This window comes from Gasterosteus aculeatus, chromosome 3 (assembly GCF_964276395.1).
Source record: "Gasterosteus aculeatus chromosome 3, fGasAcu3.hap1.1, whole genome shotgun sequence".
NCBI lineage: Eukaryota > Metazoa > Chordata > Actinopteri > Perciformes > Gasterosteidae > Gasterosteus > Gasterosteus aculeatus.
In genome coordinates, this window is record NC_135690.1 from 12,055,276 (window position 1) to 12,068,914 (window position 13,639).

Here is a 13,639-nt window from a genome sequence, read left to right on the forward strand (position 1 = left end):
AGGTCCGTTCACAAGAGCAGCTTCCGGTCTCCCTAGGCAACGAATGAAGATGTTTGTGCTAATAATAAGAACAACACTACGCACCACAATACACCTAGAGTAGCATACACAATATTAAGAAAATAAATCCGTACATAATTCAATTAATAATGATTAATGTATCGACATTTTGATGTGTATAAATTTAAATCAGATTAAAATAATGATTTCTGAGCTTTGATCTGTAGTACCATCGTAATGGTATGACATGGTATTGGCTCCACCTAGTGGTTCCTTTTTAACCCTGCATCTGGTTGACTGGGCTGTATGTCTCAGGTAAATCCACCTTTTTATGAGCCTTGAGGAGTTACTTATGTCACAAAGGACCCACATCAGTTAATACTCAATGTCAGTAGACATCACCTAAAAAAAACAGTCACTGGGGATATTTCCGTTGGGTTACTAAACAAACTAACTACAAATTATTACGGCTCACAATATATTCCACTGTAAATGTTACTGGATTAGGATTACAAATAAAAAATGGCCTTGTTTTTCTGTGGAGACAAGGACCCTTGAAATGTCCCTGGTTCTCAATTTGAAAAACGGATATTTTTTGTCACATATAATTCAAAAGGGCACTTGCTTAGAGGCTTAAAATAGATCCTGTATATTTAGAGATCCGGGAAATGACACTGACGAAGAACAATAATCAAAAGGCTGGTACAACATAAATACATTTTTGTAAATTAGTCTGCACAGTACATGTCGGTTTTATTACAGATATTGTAATTATCCTTGTGCGAATCAACTAAAAAAACGGTGTTTTGTAAATACAATTTTGATTCTATCTTCCATTTTCACAAGGGTTGCCATTTTATTAGACCCGTTCGTCATAGAAAGAGCACGCATCTGAGAGTCATCGGTCTGATAATAAAAAGCAGGTTCACTATCTACAGTTGTCTCCAGGCATGCATGCGATGAAATGTGCGGAATGAAAATCATGACGAGCATTCTCGAAATGGCCATAGTGTAGTAGCGTGACGTGCCGTGCATTGCACCTAACAACCGTGCAGTCAGATTGTCGACTGTCTGCGCAGCGGATTGTGGCGTTTTTTTCCGAAGGTTGTGCTTTTGGTTACTTACGGTAAGATGGACCCGCAGTGTCCACTGAAGGATCAGGTGATCCGCTGACTACGAAGCGAAGGCTGACTGGGGAAAATGCAAAATGACATCTAGCAAATGTCGGGACGTAATTCATTCATATTTTCTTCTCAATTTCGGACTTAAATCGCACCGCCGGAGCTCCGATGTGACGATGGCTCGCTGAGGGCTGCCGGCGCGACCGCTACATTTTTTTTTACATTTTTTGTTGTTGTTGTTGCTGTTTTTAATTTATGAGAAATCACATTCACGGACAAACATTGGTTTCAACATGGGGCTGTGCTACAGTTTGCGTCCCCGGCTCTTCGGGGAACTGAGCGGGTCGATCTCCAACGCGACCTCGGACTCGGATCAGCCCGCGGAAGCCGCCGCGCCGACCCGCCACGCGGGAGCTCGCCCGGAGGAGACCGCGGGATGCGGGGAGACCTCGTCGCTGCGCGGCGGCGGCGGTCCGGTTCGCCCCGGGGACCCTGCCCGGCCGCCGGCCGCCGGGGAGCTCCGCCGCGGGGACACCGGCACCGACGGTGTGCTCATACAAAACGGCGGTGGCGGAGGAGGAGGGAGCAGCGGCAAGGGGACAGGCAAGGACCGCGGCCGACGCTTACAGCTGCCGCAAAAGACCAGCACGCAAAAGCAGAAAAACTGGGACAAATTGCTGGTGGAGGAGAAGGAGGCCGAGAAGGAGGCGAAGAAAGTCAGTAAGAGCATTGACCGCGCGCTGAGGGAGCTCAAGCGGGAGTACAAGCAGACGCATCGGCTGCTGCTGCTCGGTAGGTCGAGTCCCCTCTCCGGCGTTGTTGGTGCTCTAGGAAGCCGCTGTTGTTTTTTTGTTTTGTGTGCGTGTTAGAAACCAAAACGTACCGGCCTTTTCCACCCCCCCCCCCCCACACCCCCCTCTGCCGGGGCCTTGTTGCCACATCTGTCGGTTTAGCTCTGGAATAAACTACCTCCCGCGGCTCTCGGTGGTATAAAACGCTGAAGATGGACGCGTGGACACGCGGGGGGCCCTGCTGTCCTCAACGTAGTACATGGAGCCTTTAACATGAACTTCTAGTCTCACTTAACGTGCAGCTGTTGAGTCGCATCTGGAATCCAACGTTAGTACAGTGAAGTAACAGTACAGCACAGTGTAGTATTGAGTACAGGGGTACAGGTGTATATACTATTGGTTGAATTGTGGCGTTTTAACAGTGTTTCCTCTCAATTAGGTAGTATAGCTGAGTATATTGTAGTACAGTGCAGAGGTTTAGAGTATAATCCAGTTGACTTTTGTGTACAACGGTGTAGGGACCACTCAGCTTGTGTTGATTGGGTCATGTTTACACATTGTTTATTAGCGTAGCATGGTACACTACAGAATAGCATTGTACAAAGATTTTATTATACAAAGATGTTAATAGACCACGCTTTCTCAAAGTAAATGAGCATTAAATAGTGCAACGTAAGAGTTTCTGTTTATCTATAGGGGGTTTCTCACCAAAGTTAGAAGTGGCTGTTGAGTAGTTAAATTTGGAATGTGGTATAAATGATGTTGGTGTACAAAGATAGTAGTAGAGAGAGAGAGAGAGTAAACATGTGTAGTACAGCGTAGAGAAGAGCAGAGTGTTGTAGGTTATATAATAGTGGCCATTTGTGTAGAGTAACATCAGTCCAGGGAAAACAGATGAGAGTCAACACTTTACTTATACATGTAGTACAATGTAATATAGACGTATAGTGACGTTTAGCTGGCTTTGGTTTAGAATGATGTACTTATTGAGACAAAATAGCTTTTGGCTTCATGGCTGTTTAATATGATATAGTATAGTGGCCAGTGGACCTCAGAAATAACACATGCTTTTGAATATCTGAGGCACCTTTACACTAAAGTGATTGTAGTTCAGTTAAGTATAGTGGCTGATAGTATAGTTCCATTACATTACATTACAAGGCATTTAGCTGACAAGAGCAACTGACATTGCATTTTTAACCCATGGTTTTGACATTTTTCCCAGGGAGCAATTAGGGGTCAGGTGTCTTGTTCAGGGACACTTCGACATGGGACCTGGAGCAGACAGGGTCCGAACTACCAACCTTGCGGTTCCTGGCGCACACCTCTCTACTTCACGCGGCAGTTTTATAAAGCTTACTTTAATAGACTTTTGTTTGCATTACAAATATGTTTAGTTGATTTGAGAAAAGACGGAACAGTGCAAAATAATACACACACATGGTATAAAAAAGATGCATGAATTGACCAGAAATGCTATTTTTCATTAAGGTCCCACAAAAGGCTTAAGTACATCAAAACAGGACCTTAAACCGGGCGTGCTGTTTAAAAAGCTTGCTAGAACACATCACACATGTATCACAGCTGTGTTAACACGTTAATCATCAGTCGTTTTACTCGGTTTACAGAATACGTATAAGCTTTTAGTTTTCTGCATTCAATTCTGCTCTCTTGAACCTCTGACAGACGCGGAAAGTGCAATCTTTTGTGTGCAATTTTTGGCTATATAGTCTAGAATCAACAAATCCTATATGACAATATGTTTTATTTAATATGTCAATATTAACAAATACAATCGCTTCAATGTTATGAGCCTTTAAAAGAGGAAAAGAGAACACTTTACAATATAAAAATATTTTTCTCATCTCACACCAATGATTTAATACCAAATATTGTTACTCAGCCCTAGGTACAGTATAGTGCAGTATAGAATATCATGTTATAGTATAGTATGGTATAGAATAGTATAGTACAGTATAGTATGGTATAGTATAGAATGGTAAAGAATAGTATAGTATGGTATAGTATAGTACAGTATAGTATGGTATAGTATAGAAGGGTAAAGAATAGTATAGTATGGTATAGTACAGTATAGTATGGTATAGTATAGAAGGGTATAGAATAGTATAGTGTGGTATAGTATCGTATGGTATATTATGGTATGGTATAGTACAGTATAGTATGGTATGGTATAGTATAGTATTGTATAGTATGGTATAGTATATTATGGTATAGTATAGTATGGTATAGTGTAGTAAAGTAACGTGCAGTGGCCAGTGCAAAGTTAAAGTATATTCTTCATTCAACATAAATCATTCTTTCAGTAGTACAGTATTAATCGTAGAGTAGTGGAACAAATGAACTGCACAATAACAGTCAGGTAATTGAACAAATACGTGTACAGTATAGTCGATTAGAGTGTAGTATAGGGAACTGTAGTACAGTATGGTCGAGTGTTGTACAGTTTAATAACGATAATAGTTTAGTAGACTATAGAGCAATGTGTCGACCACTTGTCATTGTTGTTCGTAAATGGGCTTCAGTGTTGAACAGATGGAAATATAACAAATTAATTCCAATTCTGATGATTCATTTGGTGAAAATATATCCCTCTTTCTGATTAAAGATTTATGTATGCCAATCATTTCTTGCCAAAGCATTTTGATACAAGTGGATATTTCTTCCCTGCTGCGATATGTTCATACTTCCATAAATAATCAATGTTCAAACCTTACAGGCTCTAAAAACATCCAACGTTGGAATGATGTTATTTTTGGCATTTTATTGATGAAGTGATTAGAATCATATAAAACATGAACTCATTGATGGAGTCATAAAGAATTCCGCCCTAGATGAAGCCCTTATCCGTTTTGCTTAATCTTAACAGAACAGATGAATAAATAGCGGGCCGTGTACCAGTATTATGTTGTATATTTTATTAGTTCACAGGAATCTCATGATAGGTAGTTTATTGATTGTTTTTCCAGAGCCTTTCCAAATATCAGTCAGCAGCATCCTGAACAATACTGTTGGCTTGGATTTAGCTTGGAAGTTGTATTATTCTACCACACATACAGTAACCTTCGATATCTATATATATTGCACATATATATATATTGTGCATATAGGCTCAGTTCTTTAGTTTCCATAACAAACAATGATTCTCTTTCAAAAGAGAGAGCCTTGATCAGAAACAGGAGCTTTGAATGTCACCTTAGCCACCCTGATGAGAAAACAATGTTTTTTTTGTGTGCGTGTGCAGCATGCATGCATGCGCGCACAGCCCCACACCCACAAACACGTAACAACACTTAAAGCCATATTGCATGTATTTGCTTTACTTTACCAGTGTGATACCTCGTTACTCAATATCATGAATGGTTACCAGTTTAATTTCCTCAGTAAACAGTTCCCACTAATTACACACAGGAAGAACTGGCTCATCCTAAGGAAGTCACATAGGGAAGTGCTGAAAGCTATACAGTGACTGTGACCTTTGCCCCTGTGTCAGTTCAGCTTGTCCTTATGGTTCGGGCGGCTTTTTTGCACCACTTTAAAATCACAGTTATTTTGTCCTGGTGCCCCCAGAAGCCTCGTTCTCCAGCGACAGGCCACTTCTGCTTTTTCCTCAAGAAGCATTTCCAGGACTTCATATCCTCCAGGTCTCCAATAGGAGTCTTGTTGCATGCCAGAAGACTGAGGTGGTTTGTGTTCCTCTGAAAGTGGACACCTTTCAAATAGTGTTGCATTTCAAGGCAACGTATGCTGGCTAATCTGGGTCACTTTATCTGTTTGTATTTGCTGCAGGTATTTGGTGGAATAATGATAGCCATAAGGAGCTAATGTTTATCCTCTACGAGCTGCCATGTTCAACTTGTGCTGGAGCCCAAATCCATCCGTTTGAGTCATATACATTTTATAAACGAATAATGACGCATTTCAGCTCTCAAATTCTGGTTAGTTTCCTCTATAAAGTAACGCATTATTATGGATCATAATTGTCTCACTGCAATAGGTCTGTTTTCATACACATAAAGTGTAGTGGTTCATTGGACTAACTGACTGAATACTAATTAGGTGCAGGGATGCAGCCAAAAGGAGGCTTTATAAATCAAAGTTCAAAGGAAAGTGATTTATTCTGTAAATTAGGGTGTGACAGTATTTTCACATGTACTTTAACAGTACATGGCTCTGTGTGTGTTTTTTTTGTATTTATCAAGTTGAAATGACGCCATTAGTTTATCTGTAGGATATTTTCACATTCAGTTAAGTCATATTAAAGCAAATGTATTAAAGTCCCTGGTTACAGCTCCTCCAATAAACACATATATTTGCTTTTGGGGGAAATTGTGAGGGGGCTATTTCTCACTGCAATTGATGAATCAGTTTAACAATAGATAGAAATATAACGTTTTTATTGTAATACATAAATCAGTACAACTATACAATTACAAATGAACAAATCAGCCTTCGTATACAACTTTGTAAGTTTGTGTTTTAGACATGGGAAGTCATGCACACGTACTACATGTAGTACATGTTTTTATTGTTATGAAAGGTACCACCGGATTTTAACATAACCAATACTTCTCTTATGAAACCGTGTGCCATTTGAAGACAGGACTGTTTTCTAAAAAAAAACACTTACAAAAGTCAATAAAACAGTTATGACAGAGAACAATTCAGAAAATCCAACTTTTCTTTTCATAGGAATCTTTACACTTCTGTATGGGAATACAGTGATAGAAACTGAAGGACGAGCTGCGATTATTTCCTGGAAATAAAGTCACTATTGTTAAGTCTCCTGGATCCCATTCTGCACAGCCCTGAGATAATATTTCTAACGACTCTTAGATGTCCTTAACTTGCTGTTTCATATCTCAGCCTTATCAGCCTTCATGAGCATGAACACCAGCAATGTAGCACTCAAGAGGAGCGATGACTGAGCTGAGGCAGGCAGGCCAACAAATAGCAAGTCACTGATCTGTCTGTGTCCTTTATTGTGTGTGTGCAATAAGCCGTAGTTTGGAAAAACTCGCTCACCAAAACGGATTGGCCCTATGTGGCCCCTCCCCTTTAAATACCAACAGAGTAAGGTGAACTTTGCTTGAGTCTAAACGGGTTTTATCATTGACCATTGGTGAACTTTGCTACAAACTGTGTTCCCAGTTAATGTAATGACCAACAGGTCATGCCGGCGTATGAATTATTGTCATATTTATGATGCTGATAGCGGCTGAATCATAGTGGACCACACCGCAGCAGGAGGACATTGGACTGGGATTGTTCCCCATGATTCGCCTTGTGTATAGTTTTGACTTTATCAAGATTGTCTGCACCTTAAGAGAGTGCTATAAAGTTCTCTCAAGCATTGTAAAATAATTCAGGGTGGCTGTTTTAGTAGGATTTCATTTGGAGCCATGCCTTGTTTTTACAGTAAATGCTTTGAATTGAATTGGGCTTGTGATATGCATGGAAGATTTATTACTAAAAAACACGCCTTTTTAAGTGTCAGATACTGCATAAGGTGTATTGCAACACAGCCAGAAAATATTTTAATAATACTATGTAAGTGCAATATTTTTGCAAAGCCTCCAAAAATAAACTGTATTGTCGGGTTGATCATTGATGAGCAGCTATTGTTAAGGGTGTCTATAGTAGCCCTACAGGTGTAATTTCAATCTGAAAACAGTTAAAACATCTTTGTCAGACTTTGAAAATAGAATTTTTTGCAATAGAGTATTTTTAGAGTGTAGTGCTGCTGTGTTTACTTTAGCAAAGGGCCTGAAAACTTTTGTCCTGTTCATCAGATGAATTTGAAATCAAATAAACCTTAACCATCCTTAAAAAAACACACAGACCCTTTTTAGTCTCGTTGGGAGGAAGCCACAGCAAGCTAAACATACATATATGACGGTACTTCCTAAAAAGGAAGGTAATTTATGCAACAAAAATTGTGAATCATTCAAAGGGGGCTGAATGCGTTGCTGCCTTTGACCACTAGAGAGTGATGTGGGCCACTCGCTTGTGTTGACCTTGCTTCCTGAAGTGGGGAGACAGGACTTTTGGGAATTATTTTTGATGAGCGTGTGGTGTGGAGGGGGGTCGAGGGAGGGGATTGTACTATTTAGTAAGTGTTCCGGTCGTGATTTGCATGCCACACAACTTTGTTGCACTCATTTCGCTACATGACTCCAGTATTTGCATTTTGTTTGCATAATGGAGACAATAACAGCACAGTCCTTGTTACATGGTACACAAATAGTCATTGACGGATGCCTCATGCGTTTGAGTGATCTATGAGGATTAATGATAAATGCAAAGTACGGCACGCTCATACTCGTAAATGTTTTTCCTGACCTCAATTCAAGACTGTGGCTTTCAAGTCAATTTATTCTTTGTCTCACACATATTTACATCAATATTGGCAATGTATCGCTTATTGTTCCCTACAAATAAGATAATGCTGGTGTACATGTAAATTGCAGTTGTTGGTTACGGTTAAGCCACACTTACAAACACATACATTGGTGAAGACATTAGTTAAGACAAATAATACACTTTCAGAAAAATTGGCGTGAGATGTTTTGGCACTAAGCAATTATATCTTATAAAACGGGAAAAGTTGTCAAAAGTGAGGTATATCAAATGTCTACTCAAGAAATCATCCAGATTGATATTATAAGTTTTATGTGGTCATAGGCATTACTATGATACTTTTTTACTCCCGGTTGGGTAGTTTGTTGATGACTGTGTAGTGAAATAATCACATTGAATGTAATTTTTATGTTTAAGGGGATGACAACAATATTACAATAAGTAAAATAGTAATACAAATCTATAGTTCCTATATTTTACATATAGGGATTGGAAATGATCTTTACACTTTGGCCAGTGCGTCAAAATTGCCTGCTAGTTTAGGGAGGCTCTTACATCTTGCTTAAGGCTACATACATACATTATGACTGGCACATAACCTATGGGACTCTTCTTGATTAACAATTACTTTCTTACCTGCGGTGGGAGGGAAATATATTTTAATCAAGTAAGCATTGTAATGCAAAAATACTCAACAAAATGTACTCAAAGTATCAAATGGGACAGTATTCGTGCACATATTATTGGATGGTTCTGACGCATTAACGCGTAATAAGCAATTCACTGAGGTAGCTGATCAAAGTGAAACTTATTTAAACTTCTTTATGTACTGCTAGATAGTTTACTATAACAGTGCATCATATTTCATGAATTGATCATGTTTTTTTGTTAAGTCTGGGAGAAAACTTTAGACTCAAAATCTCAAAATGGACTCATACTTCTACTTGCCATAGTTCAGAAGCCTGTATTGCACTTTCATTCCACCCTGGGCACCACCCGTACCAGCCGAAAGACTGATTTTTCATAGTGACAATTGTGATTTTTGGTATTTGAAGTTTATTTTGATGCTAATACTGTTGTACTTTAACATAAGTAATATGTTTAGTGCATAACTATAGTATTTCTACACTGTGGTGTTGCTGCGTATTCTAAAATATCAGATCTGAGTTCTTCATCCACCACTGGGTATTTCTCTCTGCACTAGTAGTCATCAATCTCTCAGAGATTACTATGAAGGCCAGTATAATGTACAAACAATTGGATTCTAATCATTGACTGAACTTTAATTCCGTAAATGTGGAGCTAATTGTGGGCGTCGTAAATACCACTGGGGAATTTAATCTATAATAAAACTCCAACATTGATTTTGCAAAGTAACTAATATGCTAAAAATTAGAGGACTACAATGATGGGCCCCAGGCCTGCAATGAATAAAGTAAAAGTGTCACAAAATTGTAGTGAAGGCACTTTATTACTCTCCAGGTCAGTATTGGCTTATTAATATATAATAATATGTACACGTACATGTATAATAATGCAGTATATACATCCGAAAGGGGCCATTTTCTATAGTAGTGTACTTCAAGTCCATTTTTGTGGACGTGTGAAGTGAAGGCTCCGTGCACTTCCTCCACCACCAGTAGTCCTAATTCGCTCGAAGACTACAACGATGGCCCCCAGCTGAAAAAAAAGCCCGGTGCTCACACACTAAACACCAAACGGGTCGCCAGTTTGTGTCCGGGCCGCCGCACTGACTGGAAGCCTACACGTAGAAGAAGAAGAAGAAGAAGAAAAAGACGTAGAAGAAGACGACGAAGAAGAAGAAGAAGAGACCCAGCCTCTTTGGAACCAGCAAATAGAGAGAGAGAGAGAGAGAGAGGTGGAGAGAGAGAGAGAGAGAGAGAGAGAGAGAGAGAGAGGCGTCCGGGTTTCCACCCCTTTTTGGCCGAGTAGTTTGATAGCAAGATAGCGGACGGACTAAAAACCCCGGTGAACGGCTCGTCTCCCTTTTTTTTCTCTTCCACACGAGTTATAAAATGCTCTATCAGCGCGGGTCGTTAATGTTTCAGTTTAACGCAGGTTTGTTTTCCACCACCTCCACGGTTCCACGGTTACTTCCTGGTGCCACAGAGAGAGGCAGTGCTGAGTTAAAGAGACAGAAAAACTGATAGAAATTCAGATAGAAAAAAAAATACTGAGAGAAGAGAGGGGTTTGGAGACGCGATAGGAACAGTTGACTGGATTACCAGAAATTGAAAACCCTCTCTCTCTCTCCTTATTTATATGTATTTTTGATATATCTTTGTGGAACCGAGTCGTTATTCCCCGTCGGTTTGTAAGATAACGGACGGTTTGGATGACGGTTGGCTGCGGCTAAAGCGGAATTGCATCGGGGAAACGTATTCCTCCCTCCGACGGAGAAGCCTCGCAGAGATTTTCTCATTTTGTTTCTTCCTTTTTAATTTTTTAATTTTTATTTTACAGCAGACTCATTGCTGTGTTTTTTCCCCCCCAAACCACAAAAAAATCCCCACCCCGGGTGTTTATTTTATACATATATTTTTTAACGATTCCACAAGGAAGGGGCTTGGGCGACGGAAGATGGGTTGTTTGGGCAACAGCAAGACTGAAGATCAACGCATCGACGAAAAGGCACAACGAGAGGCTAATAAAAAGATCGAAAAGCAGCTGCAAAAGGAAAGGCAGGCGTACAAAGCCACGCACAGGCTGCTATTGCTTGGTAAGGTTGATTTGAACGTGACGGCTGGTCTGAAATGTAAGCTAACAGTAATCCCTTTCGTTTAGCGAACACGTAGCCCCATTTGACAGCGCTTGCGATAATATGTCATGGGGGTGGATGTTGATGGAAGCGGAGCAAAGAATTAAACCGGCTCGGTTCCTAAAACATCCGCGGTTCTCACGCTAACCTGTACGCCCCCCGTTCGCCTTCATTTTGGTGGTATTTTAATGTATCTCTCTTTTTTCTTGGTGGGGGGGGTCTGTTTTTTTTTCTCTCTCGAAGGTGCGGGAGAGTCCGGAAAAAGCACCATTGTGAAGCAGATGAAGATTCTACACGTCAACGGCTTCAACGCGGAGTGAGTGCTGGCTCGATACGGTTATTAAATGGCTACGTTAACGTGTCGACAGTGATGCCGTTTGCTTATTCGTACGGCTTCCCCCTCCCAGTGAATAACACTAACCGAGGGCCGGAGAATAGCCTGTGAATGGATTTTCCCCAGGCACTGCAGCGCCTGTCGGGCCCAGTATCCCATGCAAAGCAGCAGCTAATATCCCCCCCGCCTCCCTCCTCTCCCGTGTACATGTACAGTTATCATACATATTTGAGGATTTCAGTGTCATAAAGAAGCCCGGCGATTCCCCGTTTCCTGTTTCATGTGAGAGGGTGAAAGGTTGTGATCGACACAGGCCTATTGATGATTTGTTTTGCTGCAAGGCCTCGCATAGCATCGATTTCACCAGTGGTCTATTTTAAACGGGCCCAGTACATGTCAAGAGTCCTGCAACTGTACGACAATCGTACGTGTGCAGAAGGGTAAATTATCTTTTTATTCGTGATTAGGGAGCTCAAATCTTTTAAGATTAAAAAATGAGGAAATCCATGACCACAAGCAATGTTGTCATTTAACTTTGACATTTGCCTGCAGCCTGGTACATACTCGCAGCCTTGACACTTGTACTGTATGTATCATTGTATTAAGAATACAGGCTGACCTGGCTGTAACCCCCATCCTAATCATAACCAACTTGAGGATAAATCATTTGTGGTCTTCTGTGTTGGATGGTTTTGTAACTGCTGCCCAACACATCCATTCTGTCTCCATACAGAGAAAAGAAACAGAAAATCCAAGATATTCGGAAAAACGTGAAGGATGCCATAGTGGTGAGTTTCATTGCCTCCTAAATGTGCTCGATGTCCCTGTTGTAACACCCACTGCAATTCCCATTTTACTGATGATTATTAGTCTTATACAGGCTTACGATTAGATTATTAGATTATTTTCCTGTATTCATCATGCTTAATGCTTGTTTTTTGTTGTCCCCCTCCCACGCCCTCCTCACAACTTCTGCTTTGTAGACTATAGTGTCTGCAATGAGCACTTTAATACCTCCTGTCCCGCTAGCCAACCCAGAGGACCAATTCAGAATCGAATACATCAAAAGCATAGCACCTCTCTCCGACTTTGACTACTCACAGGTAAGACATTCATAAGGTTTGTGTGCAGATATGAATAACTGAGAGAGAGAGCGACTGGGATACTACATGCTTTTTGTCTTTCAAAAATGCTACTGTGTTTGTGTGGGTGTTGGATGTTATGTGATGAGAGCATTCGCTGTTTTTATGGCCAACTATGTATATCTTGCTGTTGAAGCGGTGGGACGTCAGATGTGATTCCACAACAGACTTAATGTAGCCTCTCCTTTTAATTTACTCCCTACGTGACGTAGTGGGGGTCTTTTTAAAAAAAACAACAACAACTATCAACAGTAGTTTATTCAGGTAAAATGTTGCCTTTTTAGTTGGAGCAGATGTTCTGTGTGTGGATTTAAATGCTAAGGTGGAGCACAGCGGTAGCACTAGATCTGGTGTTGGAAATGTAGATAATGTTTTACATAGTTTTGAAAGTGTTCCTTGTTTCACGCCGGCCGTCTAGCTCTGTGCAACAGGAATGACCGAGCTATAGATCAAAGGTTTCAAATCCATTTTTTGGGGGGTTCTGATAAGCTTACGGGTTTAATAAGATAAGTACAAACATGCTATTGTGTATTTATTCAGCACGGGGGTTAGTATCCTTTTTGTGTATTGATCTTTTAAATCAATGTATTGTCTATTGATGCCAAAGCTTCCCCAGTTGCTAGTTATGTGGTTTGCCACGTCTTTATTTGACATTAATTGTCAATAAAAATAAATATTACTCTCAACCCACCCTTTTTTTTATCTTTGTACAATATTTGATCAAATGTGCAGTTATTGCACCGTATTGATAAGATGCAATAGAGGAATCAATTTCGCATGTATTTTAAGTATTAAATAAATTCTAGCATATGAGTTTCACAACAAGACCCCGAAATCTGGCTAATGTGCAGGCCTTGTGCTCACTGTTTAGTTTTCTCTCCCAGCTTCCCCCCTCGGCACCTTTTATTTAACTCTACATCTTAAGAATATCCATTAAAGGGATTTGGGTGTTGATTTCCTGATGGAGCCCACAGTGAGCGTTAGCAGGGCAGCGGTAGCCTGTGATGTTGTGTGTTGTGCTGTTTGAGGGCCGGGGCCATTGGGAGTGCCGGCGTTGAGTTCCCAGGCCCGGGCCACACCGAAGGGAACAACAT

At 40.6% G+C, this 13,639-nt stretch overlaps 1 protein-coding gene across 1 annotated transcript in view; it reads left to right on the top strand.

Moving 5' to 3' along the window:
- LOC120816039 (uncharacterized) overlaps positions 1–13,639 on the top strand; it is a 48,684-nt gene that overhangs the window by 10,041 nt on the left and 25,004 nt on the right. The window contains exons 11-14 of the mRNA XM_040171285.2: positions 1,311–1,913; positions 11,313–11,385; positions 12,137–12,191; positions 12,387–12,506. Coding sequence (XP_040027219.2) covers positions 1,311–1,913; positions 11,313–11,385; positions 12,137–12,191; positions 12,387–12,506 — 851 coding nt within the window. The remainder of the gene's footprint in view (positions 1–1,310; positions 1,914–11,312; positions 11,386–12,136; positions 12,192–12,386; positions 12,507–13,639) is intronic.